The sequence below is a fragment of the Trachypithecus francoisi genome, unplaced genomic scaffold, assembly GCF_009764315.1.
Source record: "Trachypithecus francoisi isolate TF-2019V2 unplaced genomic scaffold, Tfra_2.0 Lachesis_group5, whole genome shotgun sequence".
Classification (NCBI taxonomy): Eukaryota; Metazoa; Chordata; class Mammalia; order Primates; family Cercopithecidae; genus Trachypithecus; species Trachypithecus francoisi.
The window spans coordinates 63,411,162-63,437,670 of NW_022681470.1; the positions used below are offsets into that span (position 1 = coordinate 63,411,162).

Consider the following 26,509-nt stretch of genomic DNA (forward strand, 5'->3'; position numbering starts at 1 on the left):
CCAAAACAGCACCCAGCTGCCCACCACAATGACCAGAAGGGCCCCTGTTCCTGGCTTCTCTGTGGCTCAGACTCTGGTCCTATCACCTACACTTGGGAACTCAGAGCATCCTCTTTCTCTTTGCTGAGCTGGTGGCTGCACTGAGTTGCCTCTGTCTCTTTAAGAGAGAAAGAGAGCGAGAGACGGAAATCAGGAAGTGTGAGAGAGCTGAGAGCCAGGACTCAGTGCTGAGCTTGGTGTCCCACCGCCACAAGGAGGCAGGGAAGAAACCCACTAGTCCCAGCTCCTGGGGTGGCACAGGCCATTGCAACTGGTCCTGCCTGTGGGTCCTAAGGGCCCTTGGCCACCAGGAGGCTAAGAACACTGCTCATGAATGACAGCAAGCCCTGAAAGTTCTGGGAGTGCCACCCAGTCCCACAAACCTGCATCCCCTGCAGTGGAGATGGGGTAAGTGTGCAGAGTGTGGAGGGGGGCGGGGGTGGAATGAGGGGGCCAGGCAAGGGGCAGCTGCAGGGCAGCTCAGCCGGGCACAGGGGTGTGGGCTTGTCGGCAGCGGTGCTCTCACATAGAGCATTGTGTGTGGCATAGAGGTGAGCCACCATGGGCCAACCACAAGCCCTCCCTGGGCTCTGCTTACCAACACCCAAAGCCAGCGATCAGCTCCCAGCACCTGCCCTCACCTTTCCCGGGGTCTTTCTCCCTGGCCAGAGTCTCAGGAGTAGGAGACGCCGGGAAAGTCTCCCTGAACAGTTGGGGTATAGAGCTGGAAACCCCCAGCCCAGCCCTCTGGGGGAAGGTGACAAACAGGAAAGGGTTAAAGGGCTAGGGCCGGTGGCCTTTGATGGAGGCTGAGAAGCAACTGCACTGAGGGGCGCCTCTCATCCGCCCTCCTCTTTCCGGTGTAGCTCAGCTCCTGGACGTGCCACAGACAGAAAGCATAACACACGCTCGCCAGGAAGAGCCTTTGCCTGACTCAGGGCAGCTCAGAGTGTGGGGTAAGTGCATTTGGCCATAGCAGAGCCCTGAGGAGGGAGGGGAGGGGAGAGATGGGTGGGCGGCGCTCACATGCTTCACTGTCCACTGCTCATTCATCCAACCACTGGTTGAGGGCCACTGAGCCCTTCTATGCACCAGGTGCTTGGGGTGGTGGGGGGAGGATCTGCAGAGCGTGCAGAGTTGAGCCAGATGTGCCACAACCAGAGCTCCTGGGCACAGAACCCAGGGGCACGCCGCCTGTCTGGGGCTCTGTGCCTTGCACCTCACTGCCTATTATCCCAGAGTCATCAGCTGTTCCTCGCCCCAGTATCAGAGCCTTTGGCCTTGATTTCAGCCTGCTCTGCTCCAGCCCCAGCCCCCAGACCTGCTGGCTGGCTCCAGCCTCAGCGGGGAAAACCAGACCCACTCATTCATGCTGAGCTACTGTGTTGTCTTCAGGAAGCCTCTCAGTACTTCAGTTGCTTCTGTGTAATGTCCACTCCTACCTGATCTGAAACTGGGAGATGACCACTGATCTCTTCAAGGGGCCTCTGGCTCAATGAACTGACATTATCAAGGATTTGCATTTTTAAAAAAGATTACACAGAGAAAAAGTTCAGAGTGAAGGAACATAGGATTCCAGGCATGGCAACCCTCAGTTTGAGAACCTCTAAGATGTTAGAACACGAAGACACCTTTTCTAGTCTAGCGTTATTTGAAAGTATTTAAGTGGCCAGGCATGGTGGCTCACACTGTAATCCCAGTACTTTTGGGAGGAAGCCCATGTGGGCGGATTGCTTGAGCTCAGGAGTTCGAGACCAGCCTGGGCAACATGGCAAAAACCCATCTCTACTAAAAATACAAAAGACAGCCAGGTGTGGTGGTTCACGCCTATGGTCCTAAGCTACTCAGGAGGCTGAGTTGGGAGGATTGCTTGAGCCCAGGGTGTGGAGGTTACAGTGAGTCATGATTGCACCACTGCACCCCAGCCTGGATGACAGAGTGAGACCTTATGTCAAAGAAAAAAAGAGTATTTAAAGGATGGTGGGCCTTCTAATGCTTCTGTCCCCAGGTATCCCAAAAAGGCCAGCCCTGGCCTTATTTTTCAGAGAGAAATTGAGTTTAACTTCTAAGGATACACTTTCTGGTACTAATTGCTTTAGGAGAACCAGGCTGTGGAGAAAAGATGAGGACAAAGATGGGAAACAGAGTTGTAAGATGTTTCCGATTCTCCCAATGGCCGAATGATGAATTTTGCCTCCCCTATACCCCGCTCTTACACACACACTCACACGCTTCTCCCCAACCCCCTACACAAATACACACACACACACGCACACACACACACACACTCACACACACACACACACTCTGAAGCAGCCCCGTCTCTCTTGGAGCAGCACTGACCCGGCTGTCAGCTCACAGCAGCAGGAAGTGGTGGGCCTGGCAGGCAGGCCAGCGGGGGCTGGGGGAGTGGCTCCAGGCTCATGTTGCAATCCTGGAGATTTGTGGTAGTGTGGGAGATGCTGCTTGACCCCAGGCCCTTCCTCCTATACTGTTTCTGCTTCCTGGGACAGTCTCAAGCCTGGATGCCAAAACCCAGAATCTTCAGTGCTGGGGAGAGGTGATAGAGACAAGAGGTTTGTCTCTGTTGAATGACCTGCCTGGGGAGGGGCTTCAAGGGGACTTGGGGAGCCAGGACAGGCAGAAGGCCAGGCCTCTTAGGTGGAACAGGTGCCGGCTGTGGGCTTAGGGCTCAGTGGGGGCCCTCTTGTTGTGCTGTGCGTCCTTTTGGGGAAGTTACTTAACCTTTCTGTGCTTCACACTTCCCCTACTCCCTTGCTTATGGAATGCCCACATGGAGCCCTTCTTAGGGTAGCCTTGGGGCACAGTTACAGGTCAGGCCACCAGTGGCCACCCCATGCCAGGAATGAAATCCTGAGCCCCCAGCATGCTCTTTTTCTAGGCAGCAGGTGACCAGCCAGCTCAGGGCAGGAGATGCAGAGCACAGCCAATTACCTGTGGCACACAGACGACCTGCTGGGGCAGGGGGCCACTGCCAGTGTGTACAAGGCCCGCAACAAGGTAGGAAGCAACCATGGCCAGCCCAGACTTGGCCTTCTCATGCCTTGGAAGCTGGCCCAGTCAGCTCCCAGAGGGCACTGAGGGCGGTGGGACAGGGATCTGGGGACATTGTGCAGCACACTCACACTGTGGGTTTGAGCAGAGGGATAGGGAGCTGAAAACGGCTCCTTGAGAGGATGCCTCCGTCAGGCACGAGTTGGGCAAGAGAACTATGAAGTCACAAGGCAAACAGCCGAGGAAGGTAGCAGCACATGGGATCTAGGGAGAGCAGAGGCAGGAATTAGGCCTTGTTTGGATTTATCCTGCAAGAATATACGAGATGGTATCCACTCTGTTTTACTTAAGAGTGGTAGCCGGCTGGGCGCAGTGGTTCACACCTGTAATCCCAGCGCTTTGGGAGGCCGAGGTGGGCGAATCATGAGGTCAGGAGATCGAGACCATCCTGGTCAAGATGGTGAAACCCCGTCTCTACTAAAAATACAAAAATTAGCTGGCTGTGGTGGCGGGCGCCTATAATCCCAGCTACTCGGGAGGCTGAGGCAGAGAATCGCTTGAACCCGGGAGGCAGAGATTCCAGTGAGCTGAGATCTTGAGACTGCATTCCAGCCTAGGGACAGAGTGAGACTCCGTCTTAAAAAAAAAAAAAAGGAATTGGAGCCAGCCAGACCAGGTTCCAGTCCCTTCCCTGCTGCTAACCCCAGGGAGTGTTAGCTGCCCTGTGGTGATTGTCAATGGCAATTGTAATAATAACAACAAGCCATCCCCTGCAGGAGATCAGAATTTCAGGCTCTTGTCACCTCCCAGTGTGGGACTGTCTACCCCTTGAGAGGAAAAGGAGGTGTGGATGGGAGCCCCCATCCAACCAGGCTCATCTCTGGGTTGGGCTGGCGGGAGAGGCTGAATGGAGGCCCAGGAGAGGGTGGCTGCTTCCCCCCCAGCGGGAGTGGGACGTGTGCTAATCCCCATGCTGCCTCCCACTGCTCCCTCCCCAATGGCAGAAATCCGGGGAGCTGGTTGCTGTGAAGGTCTTCAACACCACCAGCTACCTGCGGCCCCGCGAGGTGCAGGTGAGGGAGTTTGAGGTCCTGCGGAAGCTGAACCACCAGAACATTATCAAGCTCTTTGCGGTGGAGGAGACGGTGGGTCCGGTGCTTGGTCAGAGGGTGGTCTTGTCCTGGACCCTTGTCGTCTGGGGAGAGTCAGGCCACACAACAACAGAGACTTGGTCCCATGCTCATCAGCAGGTCAGACAGAGCAGGCAAATTGCAGAAGGGAGCAAAGGGTGCAAGGGGGTGGGAGCGGTGCATGGGAAAGGAACGATAGACAGAATCAGTACCTAAGCAGAGAGGGCTTCCTGGAATAGGTGACTTTGGATTCCAGTGTTTGAGATCAGTGTGAGGCCAAGGAGGGAAGGCCAGGCCGGAAGCTGGGACCTGGAGAATGGGGACTCTGGGCTCCATCCCCACTAAGATGGATGGTGTGACGACGGTGGCACAGCGGCATGGGTGTGCTTAGTGCCAATGAAGTATACACTTAAAATTGGTTAAAATGGGAAATTTTGTTATGGATATTTTACCACAGTTGAACACCTAATCAAAAAAAGTAATACAAAGAGGGGTGCTGCCCTTGGGGAGACAGAGCCACCACCCCTCTTGGTTTCCTAGAGAATCCAGATGGCACCTCCATACCCTAGTGTCCTTGAGACGCCCTCCTCAGCCCCATGTGTGTCTCTGCCCTTCTGCCTGTCCCATGGCTCTGAGCCACTTCTTCCTAGTGGGTGGGGAGGAGAAGTGCTGTCCTCATGGGCCCCTCTCTGTCCCACCTGCAGGGGGGCAGCCGGCAGAAGGTACTGGTGATGGAGTACTGCTCCAGTGGGAGCCTGCTGAGCGTGCTGGAGAGCCCCGAGAACGCCTTTGGGCTGCCAGAGGATGAGTTCCTGGTGGTGCTGCGCTGTGTGGGTGAGCCCCTCCCTGTCCCTGCCTCCACCCTCAGACTGGCAGCAGGCCTGGGACAGACGCTGACGGGCAGGACCCAGGCTTCTGACTCCTGCTAATCCTTCCATTTAAAATTCCAACTTAAAAAGTAAACCTAAAAAAGATTGTACACCGATGTTCATAGCAGCATTATTTACAATAGCCAAAAGTTGGAAACAGCCTGTGAAAACAAAATGTGGGAGGTACCTAAAATAGAATATTATTCAGTCTTAAAAGGAAAGAAATTCTGACACCTGCTACAACATGGATGGACCTTGGTGACATTATGCTAAGTGAAAAAAGCCAGACACAGAAGGACAAATCCTGTATGATTCCACTCATACATTCATAGAGACAGAAAGTACCATGGTGGATGTCAGGGTCTGGGGGCAGAGGAGAATGGGGAGTTGTTTAATGAGTCTGGTTTCAATTTTGAAGAATGAGGCCGGGTGCAGGGGCTTATGCCTGTAATCTCAGCACTTTGCAAGGCCCAGGTGGGCGGATTATTTGAGGTTGGGGGTTTGAGACCAGTCCGGCAAACACAGTGAAACCCTGTCTCTACTACAAAAAATACAAAAATTAGCCGGGCATGGTGACGTGCGCCTGTAGTTCCAGCTACATGGGAGGTGGAGGCATGAGAATCGATTAAACTCGAGAGGCAGAGGTTGCAGTGAGCCGAGATTGAGCCATTGCACTCTGGTCTAGGTGTCAGAGTGAGACTCTGTCTCAAAAAAAAAAAAAAAAAAGTGGAGAGTGAGAAAGTTCTAAGCTGGATGGTATGATGGTGGCACAGCAGCATGGGTGTGCTTAGTGCCAATGAAGTGTACACTTCAAATCGGTTAAAATGGGAAATTTTGTTATGGATATTTTACCACAACTGAACACCTAATCAAAAGAAATAATCGACAAAGAGGGGTGCCGCCCTTGGGGAGACAGAGCCACCACCCCTCTCGGTTTCCTAGAGAATCCAGATGGCACCTCCATACCCTAGTGTCCTTGAGATGCCCTCCTCAGCCCCATGTGTGTCTCTGGCCTTCTGCCTGTGCCATGGCTCTGTCAGCCCATGGGAACTCCTGTGTCTCTGGGTCCAAGGACAGCCTGCCCACCAAGATGAGCCTCAGACACTAGACTTTCCCTGGCCAGAGCCAGCTAGTGGCTTCCCCGTCTGTCCCCAGTGGCCGGCATGAACCACCTGCGGGAGAACGGCATCGTGCATCGCGACATCAAGCCCGGGAACATCATGCGCCTCGTGGGGGAGGAGGGGCAGAGCATCTACAAGCTGACAGACTTCGGGGCTGCCCGGGAGCTGGATGATGACGAGAAGTTTGTCTCAGTCTATGGGACTGAGGAGTACCTGGTGGGTGAGCTGCTGGGGACCCGCTGCCCCCTTGTGAGCCCCTCAGAGCCCCCATAGGGGGTGTGGCCCACCTCCTGCTTCCGACAGGGTTATGTCTCTCCCCTGTACCGCAACCAGAAGAATGCATTCTGTTCTCTAAGACAGAAAAGGTGAGGCTGCAGCCTGGCCAGGCTACCCGGCCTTGTGCAGTTAACTCCTTGCCGGGACTCAGGAGGATGGGACGTACAGGTCCCCAGGGCACAGGGTGGGCCGACGGAAACACCCTGGGTAGGGTGAACGCGACACCAGTTTTTAAGATGACAAAGGAGAAGGATTTGAACAGTTCTGTTTTCACCTGCAGGCGGTGGAAGGGAGTCTGACAGGTCTCAGGCCCTTGCCAGCCCTCCCGCTCCATGGCCGCGTTCTGGTTCTCTCCGGCAGCACCCCGACATGTATGAGCGGGCGGTGCTTCGAAAGCCCCAGCAAAAAGCGTTCGGGGTGACTGTGGATCTCTGGAGCATTGGAGTGACCTTGTACCATGCAGCCACCGGCAGCCTGCCCTTCATCCCCTTTGGTGGGCCACGGCGGAACAAGGAGATCATGTACAGTGGGCCACAGGGCAGGGAATGGGGCAGACTGGCGGTCCCCTGGCCCTTCTCCCACCAGTCCCTGCTGTGTCTCCTGGTCCCCTCACACTGCTTTGGTCCACCCCACACCCAGGCTCTTTGTAGACCTCTTTTTGTTAATCGGATCAAACAAGCAGCTGAGCTCTGCCCGGGACTGACGGGTGTCTGTGAATACACCCTGTGTTAGTTCAGTGCTTCACTCTAGCCCTCTGCTCCCTTACTGCTCTCCTTGTCTTAACCGAAGCTCAAAGAGTGACTTGCCCAAGGTGGCAGAGCTCACCAGGGGCAAAGGTGGCAGCTTCCTGTTCCCAGATCCAAGGTCCTTCCATGGTTTTGTGCCATCGGACAGGGAATAGTTAAGTGGCTGGAGACAGCAGCGGCTCCCTCTGAGCGCACCACCTGGAGCAGAGATGTCAGCTGCTTAGTGGGAAGGTTGCTGCACTCGCCTCAGCCCAGGGGTCCAGCTGTGTGGAACCTATATTAGGACCGTGAGAGGGGCAGGAGACCCGCGTGGACAGGGGTTGTCAGGGAAGGCTGGACTCTGAAGGGAGAGAAAGAGGACGAGAGGATACTGGGGCCATGCATAGCATGGGCAAAGGTGTGGAGGAGGCTGGCCAGGCTGAGGGAAGTGTAGCTGGGAGGGAGGCAGTGGACAGGGCAAAGGTGTCTCTATCTGAAGCAAAGGGCTCCAGGAGGAGTGCTGAGGCAAGGTGCTCTCACAGCTGAGAGCCAGGTCTCTCACATTCCATCACTCAGGCTACCTTGGGGTGGCTGGGTGACTTGAACCTGTGCTCTGAGCCCTTTGTGCTGAGTGTGTGGTTGCCTCGAAATGTGATGGCTGGGGATCCCACTGACCTGGTCTTGCTCCCCCTAGGTACCGGATCACCACGGAAAAGCCAGCTGGGGCCATTGCAGGTGCCCAGAGGCGGGAGAATGGGCCCCTGGAGTGGAGCTACACCCTCCCCATCACCTGCCAGCTGTCTCTGTGAGTGGGACCCTGCTGGGTGGGTGATGCTGGAGTCTGAGCTGGGTATCACTTCTCTCTGCTGAGTCAAGACTTCTGAGGCCTGTTCCAGCAGGTTCTGGGCATGCTGCAGGCTTAGGCACACCACTTTCCCACCTGGATGCTGGAACGAGTTCTTCCAACTCTTCCTCCCCAACCCACCCGGCCCCACCACCTTGGTCCTAGCTCTTCAGGACATGCCCCTATTGCCTGCTTAAGGCGGACAGGTCTGGGCCCCCGCCCCTGACAGTCTCCATGTCCTGGGAGGGCAGGGGGCTGCAGAGCCAGCTGGTGCCCATCCTGGCCAACATCCTGGAGGTGGAGCAGGCCAAGTGCTGGGGCTTCGACCAGTTCTTTGCGGAGACCAGTGACATCCTGCAGCGAGTTGTCATCCATGTCTTCTCCCTGTCCCAGGCAGTCCTGCACCACGTCTACATCCATGCCCACAACACGTAAGTGGGGACAAGGGAGGGAAGCAGTGAGAATCTTCTGTACCCAAGCAGCGGTGCCTGTCCCAAGCAGCATCTCCCACAGTACGTTCTGAAGAGTGTATATGTAGGAACGCTTCTGGGTCCAAACATAGTCTGGAAAAAGACTAGATCTACAAAGTTAAAGCCAAACAGGTTTTCTTGCATGTACTTCAGAGAGTCAGTACCTTTTCTAATGCTAATATGCGTTATACATCTGAGAAGTGTGTGCGTGTATGTTGGCTGTGCATTTCCTAAGTATACGGCTCTTAGAACCCTTGATTCCTGGATAATTTTATAGAACTAGGTAAATGTAACGGCAGTGTGACAGGAAGAGGTGCAGAGTCAGAGACTGGGTATTGGGACTCCTGGGGCCTGTTCCCACTCTGTCTCCATCACTATAAGATGTGAACTCTCCCCTTGGCCTCTCCACCCTTGATGACAGAGAAAACCACCCCCGTCCCTCCCTCTGCAAAACAGAGCCCTGCCCATGGGCAATGCTTAGCTGGGGCTTAGGAGACCTTGGCCCCCTGCCCTGCCTACTGACACCCCCTGCCCTCTGCCCCCCACCACGGCTATGTCTAGGATAGCCATTTTCCAGGAGGCTGTGCATAAGCAGACCAGTGTGGCCCCCCAACACCAGGAGTACCTCTTTGAGGGTCACCTCTGTGTCCTTGAGCCCAGCATCTCAGCACAGCACATCGCCCACACAACAGCAAGCAGCCCCCTGACCCTCTTCAGCACAGCCATCCCCAAGGGACTGGCCTTCAGGGACCGTGAGTAGAGCCACCTGGGCTGGATCTTTCTCCTCCCCACATTTCCTGTGAGACAGGAGTTTGCAATCCAGGCCATTGGTTACTTTCCTTTGTGGGTGTTTCTTTGGGGCCACAGGGAGCCAGAGGCAGATGTGGGTTTTAATTCTGCAGATGCGGGTTCTAATTCTGCAGATGCCTCTGAGATGCCGCATGATGTGGGCTGGTGGCTTGACCTCCCGGGGGCTTCCCAGCATCCTCGGAGCTGTGGAAAGAGCTCCAGTGGAAACAGAGAGATCTGGATTTAATGCAGTTTCCATAATCTCTGATTTGTGGGGAAGCCTCAGACAGTTTGTGTTGGAGGAAGCCCAAGTCTGAGCTCCTGGAAAGAAGGGAAGGGGGTCAGGGGTCCAGAGCTTGAGCCTTTCTCCAAATCCTAGCATAAATTTCCTTTCTTCTCACTTGAATAATGCCAGTTTTATCCTCCTTCTCTGAGGCTAGGAAGGGGTATTCTCCTCAAAACCTGTGGGCAAGAAGGTGATTTAGTCCATTTTCGGCCCTTGGGCATGAGCATGTCGTTCTCAAAAGGGGCCACAAGGTGGCAGTGAGGGATCACAACTTTAAGTGCGGCTAAGGCTGGCAAGGTGGGGGGCTCAGGGTGAGTTGCGAAGCCTGAGGTGGGAGATTGGCAGTGAGGGGTGAGTGTGCGCTGGACTTAATGAAAGATGAGCCGACCCAGCACCATATAGACAGGCCCCTCAGACAGGGTCTTTGTCTGCAGCTGCTCTGGACGTCCCCAAGTTCGTCCCCAAAGTGGACCTGCAGGCGGATTACAACACGGCCAAGGTGAGGGGCAACCCCCAGGTGGCAGGGAGAGGCATGGCCCAAGGGTAGGAGGTGTGGGACCTGGTCCTGCGCACCTCTGTGTTTCAGGGTGTGTTGGGCGCCGGCTACCAGGCCCTGCGGCTGGCGCGGGTCCTGCTGGATGGGCAGGAGCTAATGTTGCGGGGGCTGCACTGGGTCATGTGAGTAGCCATGAGGGCTGGGCACAAAGGGGGAGGTGGGCAGGAGGGAGGCGGGCAGGAGCGGGAGGTGGGCAGGAGCGGGAGGTGGGCAGGAGCGGGAGGTGGGCAGGAGCGGGAGGCGGGCAGGAGGGAGGCGGGCAGGAGGAGGAGGCGGGCAGGAGGAGGGGTGGGCAGGAGGGGGAGGTGGGCAGGAGCGGGTGGCGGGCAGGAGGGGGGTGGGCAGGAGGGGGAGGTGGGCAGGAGCGGGAGGCGGGCAGGAGGAGGGGTGGGCAGGAGGGGGAGGTGGGCAGGAGCGGGAGGTGGGCAGGAGGAGGGGTGGGCAGGAGCGGGAGGTGGGCAGGAGGAGGGGTGGGCAGGAGGGGGGTGGGCAGGAGCGGGAGGTGGGCAGGAGGGGGGTGGGCAGGAGCGGGAGGTGGGCAGGAGGGGGGTGGGCAGGAGGGGGGATGGGCAAGAGGAGGGGCGGGCAGGAAGGGGAGGTGGGCAGGAGAGGGGGTGCGGAGGAAAGGGAGGCGGCAGAGACGGAGAGGCAGGCAGGAGGGGGAGGTGGCAGGAGAGGGGGTGCGGAGGAGAGGGAGGCGGGCAGAGAGGGGAAGACCAGCAGGAGCGGGAGGCAGAGAGGAGGAGGGGCGGGCAGGAAGGGGAGGTGGGCAGGAGAGGGGGTGCGGAGGAAAGGGAGGTGGGCAGAGATGGAGAGGCAGGCAGGAGGGGGAGGTGGCAGGAGAGGGGGTGCGGAGGAGAGGGAGGCGGGCAGAGACGGAGAGGCAGGCAGGAGGGGGAGGCGGGCAGGAGGGGAGGTCGGCAGGAGGCAGAGGCCAGCACCCTGGGATGCTGTCTGCATGCACAGTGCCCTGAGTCCCCCGATCAAGGCAGCTCTGACTCAGTCTCCCCTTGGACAGGGAGGTGCTCCAGGCCACATGCAGACGGACTCTGGAGGTGGTGAGGACATCCCTCCTCTACCTCAGCAGCAGCCTGGGGACTGAGAGGTGGGTGTTTGCCCTAGGCCGCTGGGACCTCTCAGGCCTGCTCTGTCTGCTCCTCACCCTTAATACCTCCAACAATGCACCTCTCCTCCCCAACCCGGGGCTCCTGCCTTCCCTGCCCTCCTAGAATAGAGGCACCCGCACCCTATCCCTTATCCCCACCTCACCAAATAACTGCAATGGCTCCCTCCAAACCCAGTCCCTCACCTGCAGGGGAAGGGGCCCATGGGGGCACAGACTCTCCAGGTACCAAGGTGGCCTCCCTATCCCAGGAAGGGGCTTGTGTCCTGCCAAGTCCTTCTCTGAATGATTTAGAATGCTCACCCTATGCCAAGTGCCAGCAGAACTCTAGGGGGAGGACTCACACCCACACACAGAACAAGATCCCGGTGATCTTGTTCTCCACGCCTCATCTCCTGCTTTCTCTGACTCTTCAGCTTATCCTTGCCTTCCTTGGGTCCCCTGCCCCAATCCTTGGAACCTTACTCCCTCCACTCCTTTGTCTCAGGCTAATTAGTGGGGATGAGTTGGAAGTAGAGAGAGACTGGGGAGGAGGAAGTCAGGTGGAAGGGTCTGGAGATGGGGAATATGGGAATACTTCATTGATCAGAGCATGATTGAGAAGTGAGCACAGCACCCCAAATCCTGGAAGGCACGAGGCCATGGTACGGGTGAGGGCGGGAGCTCTGCAGCCTAGGGATGCCACTGGTGGTGGGAGTCTTTGGGGACAGAGGATCAGAGACTGCGCACATGCCTGAAGGCCCTCCTCCTCTCGCCACCCCCCAGCCCTTGTCTCCAGGGAGCTCCAGGGAGTTTCCCAGCTGTGGGCTGACTCATGCAGCCCCACATGCCTCCTGCTTGGCAGCAGCAACACAGATGATGGGGCAGCTGGGAGGTGGAGGAGCAGGGTGGAGGAAGAGGAGCATCTCCAGATAACAGGGATGGAGTCTCCATCCAGACTGAGCCCCTCTCAAACGGTGACAGAGAGTGGGGTTCAGTCAGCAGAACTGCGAGTGAATCTCCTTTGAGCAGAGCTCTGTCCAGGACACAGAGGGGGCTGCGGGTAGGTGTGGCCTCCTGTCATTCAGAGAGGCCCATGCTTCCTGCGGAGCAGCTAGCCCTTCCTGGACATGTAAGGGCTGATGGGATTGTTGGGTAAGAGGAGACTTGAGATGGGTAGAGGCAACCATGGAGGCCTTCCTGAAAGATGAGGCTTTTAAGGCCAGAAGGAAGGAGAATACCTCAGGCAGGAAGGTCTGTGCAGAGACAGAGAAGAAAAGGGCCCTGTTCAAGGGGAGCGAGGGGGTGCTGGGGAGGTTTACTGAAGCCACAGTCATGATGGCAGGTAGCTCAGAGCTAAGCCAGAGGCGGACAGAGGTGGGGTGAGGAGGGGAGGAAAGAATGCATAGAGGCCCTGGAGGGGTCCAGCTAGAGGGAGGTTGGACCCCAGTAGAACAACCAGTAGGGAGCCATTGTAGATTCTTGACCTGGGAAGATGTGTTTGGGAAAGCTTTTTGGGTGTCTGTCTGCCCACTTGCCCTGGATGGACAGGGGCTGGGGGCGAGTGGCACACTGGCCTAGGTCTGGCGTCCTGGCATCCTGGCGTCCAGTGGCTGCTGTTCCCCTGTTATGGCTCTGCAGCCTCCTCCAAGGCGGCCTCCGTGGTATGTCTAGAGAGCTCGGGTCAGGCAAGTGCCTGCTTTGAAGCCTATTTCAGCCTCCCATCAAGGAGGAAGATGGGGAGCAAAACCAGTTGTGAGCAGGGAGCCAGAGGGCCAGGTGCAGCCTCTTCTCTTAGTCTGGGTGTGACTCCAGCCAATTGTCACCTTACCCTACCTGGGCCTCTGTGTCCTCATTTTCAAAATGAGAGGGTTGGATGATCTCTGTGGCCTCCCAGCTCCCACATGTTGCAAGCCTGTTCTTGCCTGAACATCCCCAGACCTGTAGATTCGCCTAAGGTCTGAAAACACCAGCTCCACCCACAGTGGAACCAGGTATTTTCATGAGCTGAATGTGACACTGGTGGAACCCAGCACCTCATGCCAAGTGGCCCACCTTTGCCCAGCCTGGTGACTCGCCCCTCCCTGAGTGTGCTCCTCCTGCCTCAGGTTCCCCAGGACAGCTCCTCTGGCAGAGCAACCTTGCCTTTGTCCTAAAGCTTTCTGGCCCTCCTGAGCAGCTGCTGTCATCCGGAGGCACTGCTCAGGCAGCCAGGATGGGCTTTGGGAATCCTAGGGCTTCCCCCAGCCCCACCAGCAGGCAAGACTTTCCAGGCAAGACTTCATCTCTGAGGTCCCTTTGGATCCCTATGAACACCTTATTAGGTCGCAGGAAGGAAATTTGTCTCCTCGTTTTATAGACAAAGGGCCTGAGGCCTGTAGAGCTAAAGGACTAACCCACGGTCATGCAGATAGCAAATGTGACTGCCAGGACTAGGACTCAAACCCATGTCTCCTGACTCCCTGTGGAGATGGATTGGGTCCAGCCTCACCCTCTTCTGCCATCAAATATCCCAAATCTTCATCCATTTGTGCACTCAGTAATGCCTTCAACATCCATACACTGACAGACTACTGTGTGCTGAACACATTGCTAGGCACTGGAGTCATACGAGGAGCAAAGCAACGGCACCCCTATCTTCAAGGAGCCTGCAGTTCATTCCTGATTCTCTCTTTGCTCAGCTCCCCTTTCCTCTGCTACTTCTCCATTCCCAAGCCAAAGTACACAGGATACTTTTTTTAAATCATGATTATTACTAAAATGTATACACTAATGGTAGAAAGTTAGAAAACAGAAATAAGCCAAAATAAGAAAATTAAAATCCCGTATCCCACTATCTAGAGATAGGTTATCACACCTTAGAAGGACATGTCCTTCTAGATATTATTCTACTACACGTAAACATTAACCAACATGAAATGATGGTGTATTTGCCGTTTTATAACCTGTTTTTGAGATCACATGCACGGTCCCACCTTCTGGACTCATTAGAGTTTCCCCTTGAAGTTCTTTGTCTTGTCCTTCTTTCTCGGCATTTCCTGTAAACTGGGAAGTTTTTAAAAAAATTTTAGTATTTTATTTATTTTCATTTTTTTTTTTCAAGGCAGGGTCTCACTATGTTGGCCAGGATGGTCTTGAACTTCTGGCCTTAAGCGATCCTCCCACCTTGGCCTCCCAAAGTGCTGGGATTACTGGTGTGAGCCACCATGCCTGGCTTTTATTTTGTTTTATTTTATTTATTTTTATTTTTATTTTTGTAGAGACAGGGTCTCACTATGTTGCCCAGGCTGATCTCAAACTCCTGGCCTCAAGCAATCCTCCCACTCCTGTCTCCCAAAGTGCTGGGATTACAGGCATGAACCACTGTGCCAGGCCTAAACTGGGAGTGCATAAGGCTAGATGGATTCCAGTTGAACATTTTTTGCTAGAATATATTATTGATGATGCCGGGCATTGTATGTCGATATACCATTGGCTGGTGACAGCCTGATTCCTCTACTGTAATGTTACATTTTCCCTGTAGAAGAAAGAAGCAGAGTGGTGTGACCTTGTCACCGTGCAAATGCTCACCCCTTTATCATCCATCATTGCTTGTAACGCTATGCCTCAGGTAACAATTTCACTGGGCAGCAAGATGATAATGTTCGAACTTCTGATACATCATTGCCTAGTAGTCTACAAAATATAGCTTTTCCCTCATCAGAAAGCTGTTGGTTATCAAGAAATACAGTTTCTACTGGACAGGAACTTAATTCTTTCCCTTTAGTTATAAAGTTTCCTGGTAAGGAGATCATTAATAGCAGCCTTGCATCACGGGCCCATGGATTTTCATAGACTCAAGGTGTTACAGTCTGTCTCAACCTTTATTCTTTGCAATACTCAACAATGTCACAACTTGGGTGAGTAGGACCCTCTTCAGGATGGTGCCTCTGTACCAAACACAAAACTCTCCAGAGACCCGGAGAGCCACCAAGGCTGTCCCACAGATGCTATGCCCAGCATGTGCCCACAGAGCTCTCTGCCTCCCACCTTGGCTGTTCCCAAGCCCCCAAATGTGGCCTTTCTCCTTGCCTCCCTCAAGGTCCAGCAGCGTGGCTGGAACACCTGAGATCCAGGAACTGAAGGTGGCTGCAGAATTGAGGTCCAGGCTGCGGACTGTGAGTGAGGCTGGAGGGCAAGGGCTTAGCAGGATCAGAGCTGGGGGCCCATGGTCCAGCCAGCCTGCCCACCAGTGCCCAGGTTGAAGACCCCATGGGGGTCTGCCTTCTTGCCCCACAGCTAGCTGAGGTCCTCTCCAGATGCTCCCAAAATATCACGGAGACCCAGGAGAGCCTGAGCAGCCTGAGCCAGGAGCTGGTGAAGAGCCGGGATCAGGTACATGAGGACAGAAGGTCTGTGGGATTTTCCTTCTTTGTGGGGTGGGAGTGGGGGAGTGGGCAGCGCCAAAGGTCCAGTAGCCTTTAGCCTTTACAGATGTCAGCTTGCATTCCCCTTTCTCTTGGCAAGAGTGCTAGGGCCTGGGGGAGTGGAGGAGATCCAGCAATGAACAAGAACCCCCTGCCCTGCACTGCCCCAGACACCAGCCGGGAGGAGAAAATGATCTGGGGTCCTGCTCCCATCTGGGAGTTTGAGGAACGCCTTGGGAATCTTAGCAGGTGCAATAATTCTGATAAAAGAAGACTTTAGTTCCCTTTCTCGTGTCAGGCCCTTGGGCAGATCCTCTCATGTACAGCACCTCGTTGAATCCTGAAAACAATAATGATGCTGCGATAATGCCCTTTTTGTAGAAGCTCGGTCAGTGAGGTTAACTTATCCCGAGTCACAGCCAGTAAATGACAAATGACAGAGGTGGCTTCAGGTCGGGTCTGTCCACCTCCAAAGCCTATGTTCTTGGCCTATGCTAGGCAGGGGTTTACAAGCTTTAAAGCACGACTCTCCCTTCTAACAGACATAGAAATACCCCCTTCCCCCAGCCCCAGCTGACTGTGTGGAGCCGCTGCCTACCTTGCCGCCTCTGACCAGGGGGTGGGTGGTGCCCAGTGCGGACCTCCTCCCCATTCTCTTTGGTGCCTGCTGTAATCTGGGCCTATCCCCATCCATCATCCCATGCCCTCAATTATAAATTCAAACAGCTCTGAACACCACAGGAGGTTTTCGTAACTGTTTTGGCCATAAAACCTGACCTAAACCAAATGAGGCTCTTTACAGACTTTATCCCACTTGGGGTGAATATTCTTGTGGTTCTTTGGAGATGTGAATGTGTCTAATTAGGAGTTGATGCCCTGCTCAGGCCATTCTACAATACACTGTGTGGGCACCAAATTGCCTTTCCAATATCAGAAGACGATTCTGAATTCAGAGCCCATTTGGCCCCGAGCCTTTTGGATGAAGGCTGCAGATCTGAGGCCTGTCCTTTCGGATGAAGGCTGAGGATCGAGGCCCTGTCTTTTAGATGAAGGCTGAGGATCGAGGCCCTGTCCTTTTGGATGAAGGCTGAGGATCTGAGGCCTGTCATTTTGGATGAAGGCTGCAGTTCTGAGGCCCCGTCCTTTTGGATGAAGGCTGAGGATCGAGGCCCTGTCCTTTTGGATGAAGGCTGTGGATCTGAGGTCTGTCCCAGCTACTTCGTCTTCCACCCGCATGTTCCTGGCGGGGCAGGCTCCTTTGGCTGGCAGAGCCCTGGAACAAGCCCGTGCTCTGTTCACAGAGTCTGGCTCCAGAAATAGCAGAGATGGGGTCACTTGGAGGTGCTGTGGGGAGGGAGTGGAGCTACATAGGCCTGAGGGTGAGGAAGAACTTTCCCCACACACTCCCAACTTCTCAGACAAAGTGTTTGTATCCAGCCTGAAAAGGGGAAGGAAGAAATAATAATGACCTTCAACCCCAGACCAAGAAGGTCCTCAGGAGATCATCTCCCCAGTTCCTCCACCTCCAGGCAGGAGCAAGGCCTGTTGATTCTTTCTTGTTTTCAACAAGGATTATTGATTCATTATTTATGTTAAGTTTCTGCTGTGTGCCACGCGTTGGGTAAACCAAGAAGCTATACTTTTCTGCCTTTTCCAGTTGACCAGAGAGAGATTTTAGCTCCCCTCCATCCCCAGCTGTCACTGCCAGACACGCTCTTAGGTTTCAGGGGCCTAGGCTTCTTCCCAGGGCTAGTCTCACAACTTCTCATGTAGGAAAGGCCACGTTCCTGTTGCCTGTCCTGCTTGGCTTCCTGTCTCTCTTGTCTCCTACTTAACTCATGCTGTGAGTGCATGTGTGTGAGAGACAGGAGGAATAAGCCATGAGAATGAGAGATGGCTGGCTGACTGTATGGGGTCTCAAATAAGCCTAGAGACAGTCACCTCCACTCCCAAATTGATCCCCCAAAACTGTGGCAGTGAGGCTCCTCCCCTATTCCACTGCCACCCTTCGCCTCCCTCCTCTTTGCTCTGTGCCGTTAGATTCTTCCAACACCTGGTCCCTGTCATCTGCCCACAGCATCCAGCAGATTCAGTGCTGTTTGGACAAGATGAACTTCATCTACAAACAGTTCAAGAAGTCTAGGATGAGGCCAGGTGAGCCCAGGGAGGGCAGATGCCCCTTCTCTCTCCTCTGTCTCCCTTCTTTCTTCCTTTTCTCTGGTGAGTCATTGCTACCAGTGGCCACTAACCTCCAGCTAAGTGGCCACTAACCTCCAGCTGGTGGTCTTGGAGGCCCACTAAGTGGATGGTCTGTGCAGCTGCTCTAGGGCAGGGCCCCTGTCTGCAAGCTGCCTGCAGGCCAGTGGGGGACGTGAAACCTTTACATGCCTGCCTGTTGCCACATGAGAGACTTGGATCACATGATTGGGAGATCCAGTGGGGGATCCACCAGGCTCCTAGAGCCTGGGTGCTCTAGGAGAGGTAGTCCTGGAAAGAGATCCCTCACCTTGGCAGAGCATTTTAAAGTATAAAATGTCACTATCCATTGTGTCCTTGGGGCACTGAGGTAGTCAGGTTTTCCAGAAAAGGGGGGATCAGGAGAAGTCCCGTTTTGAGTCACTGGGTCAGGCATTTTGGCTGCATGATCCATTAATCCTCACAAGGACGTTGTGGCAGGCGCAGCCCATTCACAGGCTCGGGGGTGGGAAGCTGCGTGTCCAAAGTGACTGCCGTTGTGGGGTAGTGCAAGGGGGGACCCAGGGAGGGCTGGTGAGGGGGTTGGAGGGAGCCTGCGGAGGCTCCAGTTGACACTTCTGGTTGGGGAACTAACACACCAGGAACCAAACCTCCCCCTCCCCTCCCAGGCCCCAAGCATTTCCTCATCTGTAGACTGAAGGTCTTGGGCTTGATTGCCAAATTATCTTCTATCCTGGGGATTATCTAAAAACCACTGTCCAGTAGAAATATAATGCCAGACACATATGTAATTCTAAGTTTTCTAGTAGCCAATTTTTAAAAAGTAGAAACAAGTGAAATTAATTTTAATGTGTTATTCAACCCAATATATCCAGTGTCATTTTAGCATGCAATCAATATAAACAAAATCACTGAAGAAATACCTTATATTCTTTTTGTGCTATCACATAAATACATAACTTATGTCCTTAGCAATTCTGTTTATATTGATTACATGCTAATATATATATTTGAGACAGGGCAGTTCTCTGTCACCCAGGCAGGAGTACAATAGCATGATCACTGCCCACTGTCGCCTCAACCTCCTGGGCTCAAGCCATCCTCCCACTTCAGCCTCCTGACTGGCTGGGACTATAGGATGCTTTTCCATCGCTTTATTGTTTTATATTGCACATATATATATTATTCACATATATATATATTACATTTATAACACATCTCTGTTGGGAAACTAAATTTTATATATGTGTGTGTGTGGAGCTGGGTGTGGTGGCTCATGCCTGTAATCTCAGCACTTTGGAAAGCTGAAGCAGGAGGAACACTTGGGCCCAGGAGTTCAAGACCAGCCTGGGCAACATAGTAAGACCCCATCTCTACAAAAAGTAAACAGAACTAGCTGGACATGGGCATGTGCCTGTAGTCCTAACTACTTGGGAGGCTGAGGTGGGAGGATCACCTGAGCCTGGGAGCTGGGAGTTGGAGGCTGCAATGAGCTGAGATCACACCACTGCAGCACTCCAGCCAGGGCGAGAGGGAAACCCTGTCTCAAGCATCAACAACAATAACAAAACCTCTAGGCATCGTTACCTTCCCCATTTTATAGAGGAGAAAACCAAGGCACAGAAAGGTTAAGCAGCCCAAGTAATCTAGGCCCAACTGCTTTTAATCATCCCAAGTTACAGCCTCAAAGCAGTTTTACTTCTATTGGTCTTTAAGAGTCCTTTATTAAAATTAAAAATGAACATCTAACTGTTAAAACCCAGCATGTTGAAAGACACCATTTTTTAAAACGCCCAGTGGTCTTCAGGGCACTCTCGCTTGAGCCTCACGGGACTCCCATGTGGAACCTGTGACGGATGAAGAGACAGGCTCAGTGAAGTGAAATCACTCGCCTAGAGCCGCCTGCCAACAGGAGAAAGGGCTGTGTCCATTCTCTCGGACTGCACACATGCTCTCAGCTGGCCGAGTGCAGGGCCCAGGAGGGGGACTCCGCTATTGGAGGAGTGGGATGGGGAGGCCCACCAAGAGAACCTCCATCATCATTTCATCTTGTGGCTGCTGCCACCCTGAAGGCCCATTCCTGCGGAGAGCAGGAGGGGGCAGCATATCCCTAGTATATGAGCCTTAGGGCCCTTCAGGAGGCAGCCAAGACCATGAAAGCTTCAGCCTTTGTGGCAAAAGTGGCTGGGCAGAGCGGGGAGGTAGAAGGTGGTGGCCTAGTTTCTCTAGCTCATTGCAGACAGAGCCCGTGAACATTCAGGGATGGGACCATCCAGCTGCAGGCATCAGTCACTCTGGGAGGGTGCTGGATAAGGGGCTATGGCTGACTGAGCCTCCTTCCAAGCCCATTCATCCCCCACCTCCCACCCGAAGCATCCCCCACGTCCCCACCCTGGCCCTGCACTGCCGGCTGCCTTCCCCTGGGGCCCTCACACAACTTCCCCACGGCTTCTTGAGGCCCCGGCTTTGTCCTAATCAGCTACTTGGGTGCTGGCTTCACTCCTTTGCGCTTCCTATTCTGCTGGGCCGTGAGTTCCCGTGAAGCAGCACGGGCTGGGCCGTCTTCATCTTTGTAACTGTCTCCCGACCCTTGCTGCACTCTGTTTGGTTGACTGATTGAATAGGTGACATCTGTCCTGTCTGTTTTCTCCAGGGCTTGGCTACAATGAGGAACAGATTCACAAGCTGGATAAGTGAGTGGCCTGTCCGCCTGCAGGCGGGTGGGCAGGAGGGTGGGTGTCCTCGGGGCAGAGCGATCCTAACGCCAGAGGAGAGGCCGTGAAGGGCCCTGCCCCGGGCTGCAGCTGAGCAGTTGGGGATAACAGGTTATCTGGGGCCAGGGGAGGGAGTGTGCATAGCTTAATTGGAGGGAGGCTTCTCAGATGCAACCTTGATGTAACTGGATTTACTTCTGGGACGGACAAGACTGTTTGCAGGCTTTTTATTTTTATTTTTTTCTCTCTAGTCGTCCTCACTGAGGGACCACTTACCACCTCCTGCTTCTGCCCTCTGCCTGAACCTTCCCTGCCTCCCCCTGCTCCTCTGTCTCCCATGTTTCCTGGACACACTCATGTCCAGGAGGCCCTCCCTGATTTAATGGTTATCTGGGAACTCACTCCCCTAGTTCTACAAGCACCTCGACCCCTGCACACGGACATGCACACCTTTCCACGACTGCCTCACTTTCCCTTCCCTTTTCCTGAGGACTAAGCTTGAGCACGTGTGTGTTCCCCGAGGACCCGCTGTGCGTCTCCCATGTCTCCCTGTTGATGTGGGTTTTGCTGGCCACCGCAGCCTTCACAATCCAAGTGTGTGACCGTCCTTCCTCCTTTCCCAGAGACATAGGCCTGCTGTGGTCGCAGGCTTGGGCACGTACGACAAGGTGGTGACGGAGACTGAGGGATGGTGGGCTTGTGCACAGTGGTTCTGGCGGCCCATCTGTGCCTTTGTTCCCTGTCATTCTAGGATGAATTTCAGCCATTTAGCCAAAAGGCTCCTGCAGGTGTTCCAGGAGGAGTGCGTGCAGAAGTATCAAGCATCCCTAGTCGTGCACGGCAAGAGGATGAGGTAACAGCCCTTCCTGAGCTCACGGAGCCCGGGGCCTGGCCTGGCCCTTCTAGACTTCAGAGGACCCAGGGCTTTGTGGAGCCCTGAGGGAGAGGGAGGAGCGAGTGAAGGGGTGTGAGCAGATGAGTGGTTTTGTGTTCCTGGGTGGACCAGGCAGTCGGCTGGGAGATTTCTATAGCTTAGCTTATTGAATCCCACAACACCTGTCCAATATGGCAGATATCATCACCCTATTTCCTAGACGAGGAAACTGAGGCTCTGAGAACAGGTCTCCTCTGCACATCACATGGCTAGTAAGTGGCAGACCCAAGACTCATATGTGGCTCTGTCTGCCTCTACCATCTGGGCTTTTGAGGGTAAAATCAAATCAAATCTGGATTCTTTCTACTGTTCCACCTGGTTGTATTGAGAAATCTCCTTTAGGAGAACACTAGATCCCCCTGGGATAAGGACAGTGGCAGTGGCCCTTAAGGAGAATCCTCTGTCACACCGTCCCCTTCAGGAGTTATGGGTTCCGCCTCCTCAGATCAGGCCCACTCTCCGTTCCCCCGCCTGTGTGAAAGTTGGCCCCTCCAGAGAAGAGAGGACAATTTCCCACGTGCTGCCACGTTCTGAGGCCTGTAGGACCTCACCTTGTTATGGGGCTGACACCTGGGCGCTCACCTGTCCTCGTATCAGAATACTAATGCCTGCTTCTCCTACTCCAACCCACCACACATTCTGGTGTAATTGCTCTGGAGCAGGGCTTGGATATCAGTGTAGTACAGCTTCTCCAGGTGATTCTAATGTGTGGCCAGGGCTGAGCACCAACCCCTGATTTCACAGCTCTGGGCCTTGGGGAAAATGTTCCTACTCCTTCTCTCCACTTAGAGACAGAAGAGAATTCACTCTGGAAATGAGAGTGGGCAGTTCCCCACACCGAGAGCCCTAGTGGGGGCTATCCTCTGCCTCTCTGCAGCCTGACTGGTGCCACACTCACCATAGCTGGCATGTGTCACCCAGCCACAGCCACACGCATGTTGTTGGTGCTCCCCACTGCGGCTCTGAAGGGGCCCTCCCAGCCTCAGCCAGCTGTGTGCATCTGCATTATTGCAGTGGGGCAGGCAAGCATAGAGGGCACAGCTGGCAGGGCAGAAGCAGCGAGGGAGGCAAATACCCAGGACCCACCTGTGTCCATGTGCGGACCCGATGGCAGCTAGGTGAACCCTGGTGAGTGGGCTGAGTCCTGCTCTAATTCTAAGTCTCTGTCTGTTCTCTTGAGGGTGGTGCACGAGACCAGGAAACACCTGCGCCTGGTCGGCTGTTCTGTGGCCGCCTGTAACACAGAAGCCCAGGGGGTCCAGGAGAGTCTCAGCAAGGTGGGCATGGCAGAGGAATTCTAGGTGCTCTGGGGATGCAGGCTGGGGCTCTTGTTACCCATGTCTTCACCTCCTCAAGTACTCCCCTTACCCAGCCACACATAAGCTGGCTACTAAGTGCTGACTAAAGTATGGCTTCCCTGCAGATCCTGGAAGAGCTATCTCACCAGCTTCTTCAGGACCGAGCAAAGGGGGCTCAGGCCTCCCCACCTCCCACAGCTCCTTACCCCAGCCCTACACCAAAGGACCTGCTTCTCCAGTAAGTGCTGGGGAGAAAGGAGGTGTGTATCTGTGTGGAAGGGGGTTGTAGGGAGCGTGCTGAGGTTAGACCTTGAGGGGTTTGGCCTCATGCCAGTCCTAAGAGGCAAGATTAAAGAGACTGGCTGGGTGCAGTAGCTCATGCCTGTAATCCCAGCACTTTGGGAGGCCAAGGTGGGCGGATCAACTTGAGGCCAGAAGTTTAAGACCAGCCTGGCAAACATGGTGAAACCCCATCTCTAGTAAAAATACAAAATTTAGCCGGGTGTGGTGGCATGCACCTGTAATCTCAGCTACTCGGGAGGCTGAGGCACAAGAATTGCTTGAGTCCGGGAGGCAGAGGTTGCAGTGAGCCAAGATAGTGCCACTGCACTCCAACCTGAGCAAGGGAGCAAGACTCCGTCTCAAATAAGCAAACAACAAAGAATAAAGAGGTTTCTTTGGGGGAGCTGCAGAGGAGGGTGGGCCTCCCAGGAAAGGGGTCTGGGCAGGGCAACTTCCAGCCTCAGCCACTTCTCCTGCCTCTGCCTTGGGCAGCATGCAAGAGCTCTGCGAGGGGATGAAGCTGCTGGCGTCTGACCTCCTGGATAACAACCGCATCATTGAGCGGTAAGGAGCTTTCACCTTGTGTGGGTCAGGGCTGGGTCTTCAAGCTACCCTTGCCTGGGGCGGCGAAGAGTCCCCAAGCCTGTCCATGCAGGTTTGATGACACGTGTCCATTTTCCAAGCAGCCCTGTTGAAGATTAGGCGTTTTCCACAAATAAGTTGACATCCTCAGGAGGTGTAGGATTCACTTATAGCCTTTAAAATGTGAGCCCCCATGCTGTCAGGGAGGTGGGGGCCTGGAGGCATGGGGTTTGCGCCTGTGTCCAGCTCTGCACTCCATATGTACTCTGTGCCCAAGCCGCCCCAGACCGCCTCCTTCAATCACAGCCATCCTCAGGATAGGTGCTGTTTTCACCCCATGTGCTACCCCAGGAAGCCACAGCACACACAGCTTGGGTACGATGTCCAAGGCCAGTGTTTCTCTGGTCTTGTGGGGCTCCTGTCCCTCTTGCCAATGCTCATGGGCCAGCCCGGGGCTGCAGGATCATCTCCTGATTCAACTCCCCTCCTCAGGGCACTGAGGGGTCATGAGAGGTTGGTGTGGGAACGCAGCAGGGCTCCGACTCGAGATTGAGATTTTGTGTACCAGTAAAAGTTCTTTTTCTTTTTTTTTTTTTTTTTGAGACGGAGTCTCACTTTGTCACCCAGGCTGGAGTGCAGTGGTACTGTGTCGGCTCACTGCAACCTCCATCTCCTGGGTTCAAGCAATTCTCCTGCCTCAGCCTCCCAAGTAGCTGGGATTACAGGCGCCCACCACCACACCCAGCTAATTTTTATATTTTTAGTAGAGATGGGGTTTCACTATGTTGGCCAGGCTGGTCTCGAACTCCTGGCCTCAGGTGATCCGCCTGCCTCGACCTCCCAAAGTACTGGGATTACAGACATGAGCCACCGCGCCTGGCTACGTACCAGTAAAAGTTCTAAAAGAAAACTCAAGACCAACAGAGTTACCAGCTGCTCACATAACCAAGTAAGCACGTTTGAAGTGAAAAAAAAAAAAAAAAAAGCCCTGTCATCGAGTAACCCCACTTTATAAAACACATTTTATCACCAAAGAGAGATAACCCCAGGATAAAGGATGGTCCTTGCTTGCCCTGAAGGCCAGCAGCCCTGTTTATATACATGTACACACGTGCACGCATCTCCCACTCCTGCCTATCATCCTCGTGTCTGTCATTTTCCTGTCTGGGAACCAACGGCAGGGTAGGGTCAGCAGAGATTCCTACAGGATTTCAATCCTGACCCTGCTTCTTACCAACTGCGTGATCCCGGGAGGTGTATTCAGCTTTGTGCTTCAGTTCCCTCCCCTGTGAGACAGGAGTAATCATTTCTACCTCATGGTATTGACATAGGGTTTAAATAAAACGAGATATGCGAGGTGCTTGGGGGTAGGGGCTGTGGAGGGGAGGGAAGGGCTCACTAAATGTTACTTCTTCCCCAGAGGCCACTCCAGTCTGACACTAGAATTGGGGCCAGGAGGTAGGGAAACCAGGAGCAGAGCTTGTGGTTTGTCCCCAGAGTTTCAGAGGGTCTTTGGGTAAGGGAGGAATCTCCTCCCTGTCCTGTTCCAGCAAGAGAACTCGTCCTCTTAAACACTCACAAAGAGGACATTTGACAGCTTCTTGGAAGGATTTTCCAAAACAGCCCTCTTGGTCAGGAAGTTCTAATTTTAGTGACAACATAAATTGCTCTTGCTGTGATATGTGATCTATTTGCAGATAGCTCAAAACTTTATTTTAGTGAATTTTCACTTCCTTATTCAGAGCTATAGCCAAAGAGCCAAATGAACCAGTTTAAACTCCTTTCTCCTCCTCCTAAACCTTGGCTGCACATTGGAATCACCAGGGGATCTTTTAAAAGTACAGACGCCTGGGTCTTGCCCCAGAGACTCTGGGTGCAGCTTGTGGTTAGGATTTGTATAAGTTTTCCAAGTGATTCCAACATATAGTCAGAGGTGAGAGCCAGTGGGTTCTTGTCAGGGAGTGAGGCTGCTACAAGAGGAGAGCTGAGGACTTGAATGGCTCAGTGTTCTTGAAAGCTAATTGTGCTGGGCCCTGGAGTGTGGTCTGCAGGCCTCTCCAACAGGTGGGCACTGCTAGCCTGTACCTTTTCTTGTAGGCTAAATAGAGTCCCAGCAGCTCCTGATGTCTGAGCTCCATGGGGCGCATGAGGCATCCTGAAGCATTAGAATGATTCCAACACTGCTCTCCTGCACCGTGAGACCAACCCAGGGCAAGATCCCATCCCATCACATCAGCCTACCTCCCTCCTGGCTGCTGGCTGGGATGTCGCCAGCATTACCTTCCACTGCCTTTCTCCTTGGGAAGCAGCACAGCTGAGCCTGGGCACCAGGCCACCTCTGTTGGGACCCACAGGAAAGAGTGTGGCAGCCACTGCCTGGGCTGACCTTTCCATCTTCTCCAGGCTCAGGTACTGCTCCTCCGTGCCCCTGGCTGGGCCGTGGGGAGAAGAGGCTTCCATATGCCCTCCCACTCCCTCTGGTTTATAGGACTTCACTCCCTAGCCAACAGGAGAGGAGGCCTCCTGGGGTTTCCCCAGCGCACTAGGTCAAACGACCTCATCACAGTCTTCCTTCCTCTTCAAGCATTTCATGTTGAACACAGCTCTCTCTGCTCCCCGGTGATTTCTAAGGGCCACCACTCTCAGCCCCAGGCAATGTAGAGCCTCCTGTTCTTTCTATGCTTGGTCTGACTGAGCCTAAAGTTGAGAAAATGGGTGGCCAAGGCCAGTGCCAGTGTCTTGGGGCCCCTTTGCCTCTCCCTCACTCTCTGAGGCTCCGGCTGGTCCTGGGACACGCAGCCAGGCCTGTGAGTCTGGGCAGGTCCAAGGCCTGCACCTTCAAGAAGTGGAATAAATGTGGCCTTCATTTCTGTTT

General features: G+C 54.2%; 1 protein-coding gene across 4 annotated transcripts; it reads left to right on the forward strand.

The window, feature by feature from the left end:
• IKBKE (inhibitor of nuclear factor kappa B kinase subunit epsilon) lies at positions 1 to 26,509 on the forward strand. Of its 4 annotated transcripts, none has more exons than XM_033195490.1 (23): positions 1 to 447; positions 906 to 995; positions 2,942 to 3,060; positions 4,059 to 4,199; positions 4,889 to 5,018; positions 6,209 to 6,390; positions 6,811 to 6,971; positions 7,870 to 7,980; positions 8,271 to 8,450; positions 9,051 to 9,241; positions 9,999 to 10,063; positions 10,151 to 10,242; positions 11,139 to 11,225; positions 15,304 to 15,379; positions 15,501 to 15,596; positions 15,729 to 15,877; positions 17,706 to 17,782; positions 20,478 to 20,517; positions 21,290 to 21,391; positions 22,653 to 22,749; positions 22,896 to 23,008; positions 23,545 to 23,616; positions 25,732 to 26,509. In XM_033195490.1, exons 3-23 carry the CDS (start codon positions 2,974 to 2,976, stop codon positions 25,763 to 25,765), a joined length of 2,283 nt encoding a protein of 760 aa, XP_033051381.1. In that variant the 5' UTR covers positions 1 to 447; positions 906 to 995; positions 2,942 to 2,973; the 3' UTR covers positions 25,766 to 26,509. The 4 variants fall into 4 exon arrangements, with proteins under 4 accessions (XP_033051381.1, XP_033051382.1, XP_033051384.1 ...); XM_033195491.1 differs by having other exon boundaries at positions 2,946 to 3,060; XM_033195493.1 differs by lacking the exon at positions 15,729 to 15,877 and having other exon boundaries at positions 15,501 to 15,613.

What these genes read in the sequence shown, in the direction of transcription:
- IKBKE (XM_033195490.1), top strand. Translation starts at nt 2,974, where the DNA reads ATGCAGAGCACAGCCAATTACCTGTGGCACACAGACGACCTGCTGGGG. An exon ending in ATGGGACTGAGGAGTACCTG is followed by an intron (nt 6,391 to 6,810) that starts GTGGGTGAGCTG and finishes TCTCTCCGGCAG; the next exon opens with CACCCCGACATGTATGAGCG. An exon ending in TCCAGGAGAGTCTCAGCAAG is followed by an intron (nt 22,750 to 22,895) that starts GTGGGCATGGCA and finishes GCTTCCCTGCAG; the next exon opens with ATCCTGGAAGAGCTATCTCA.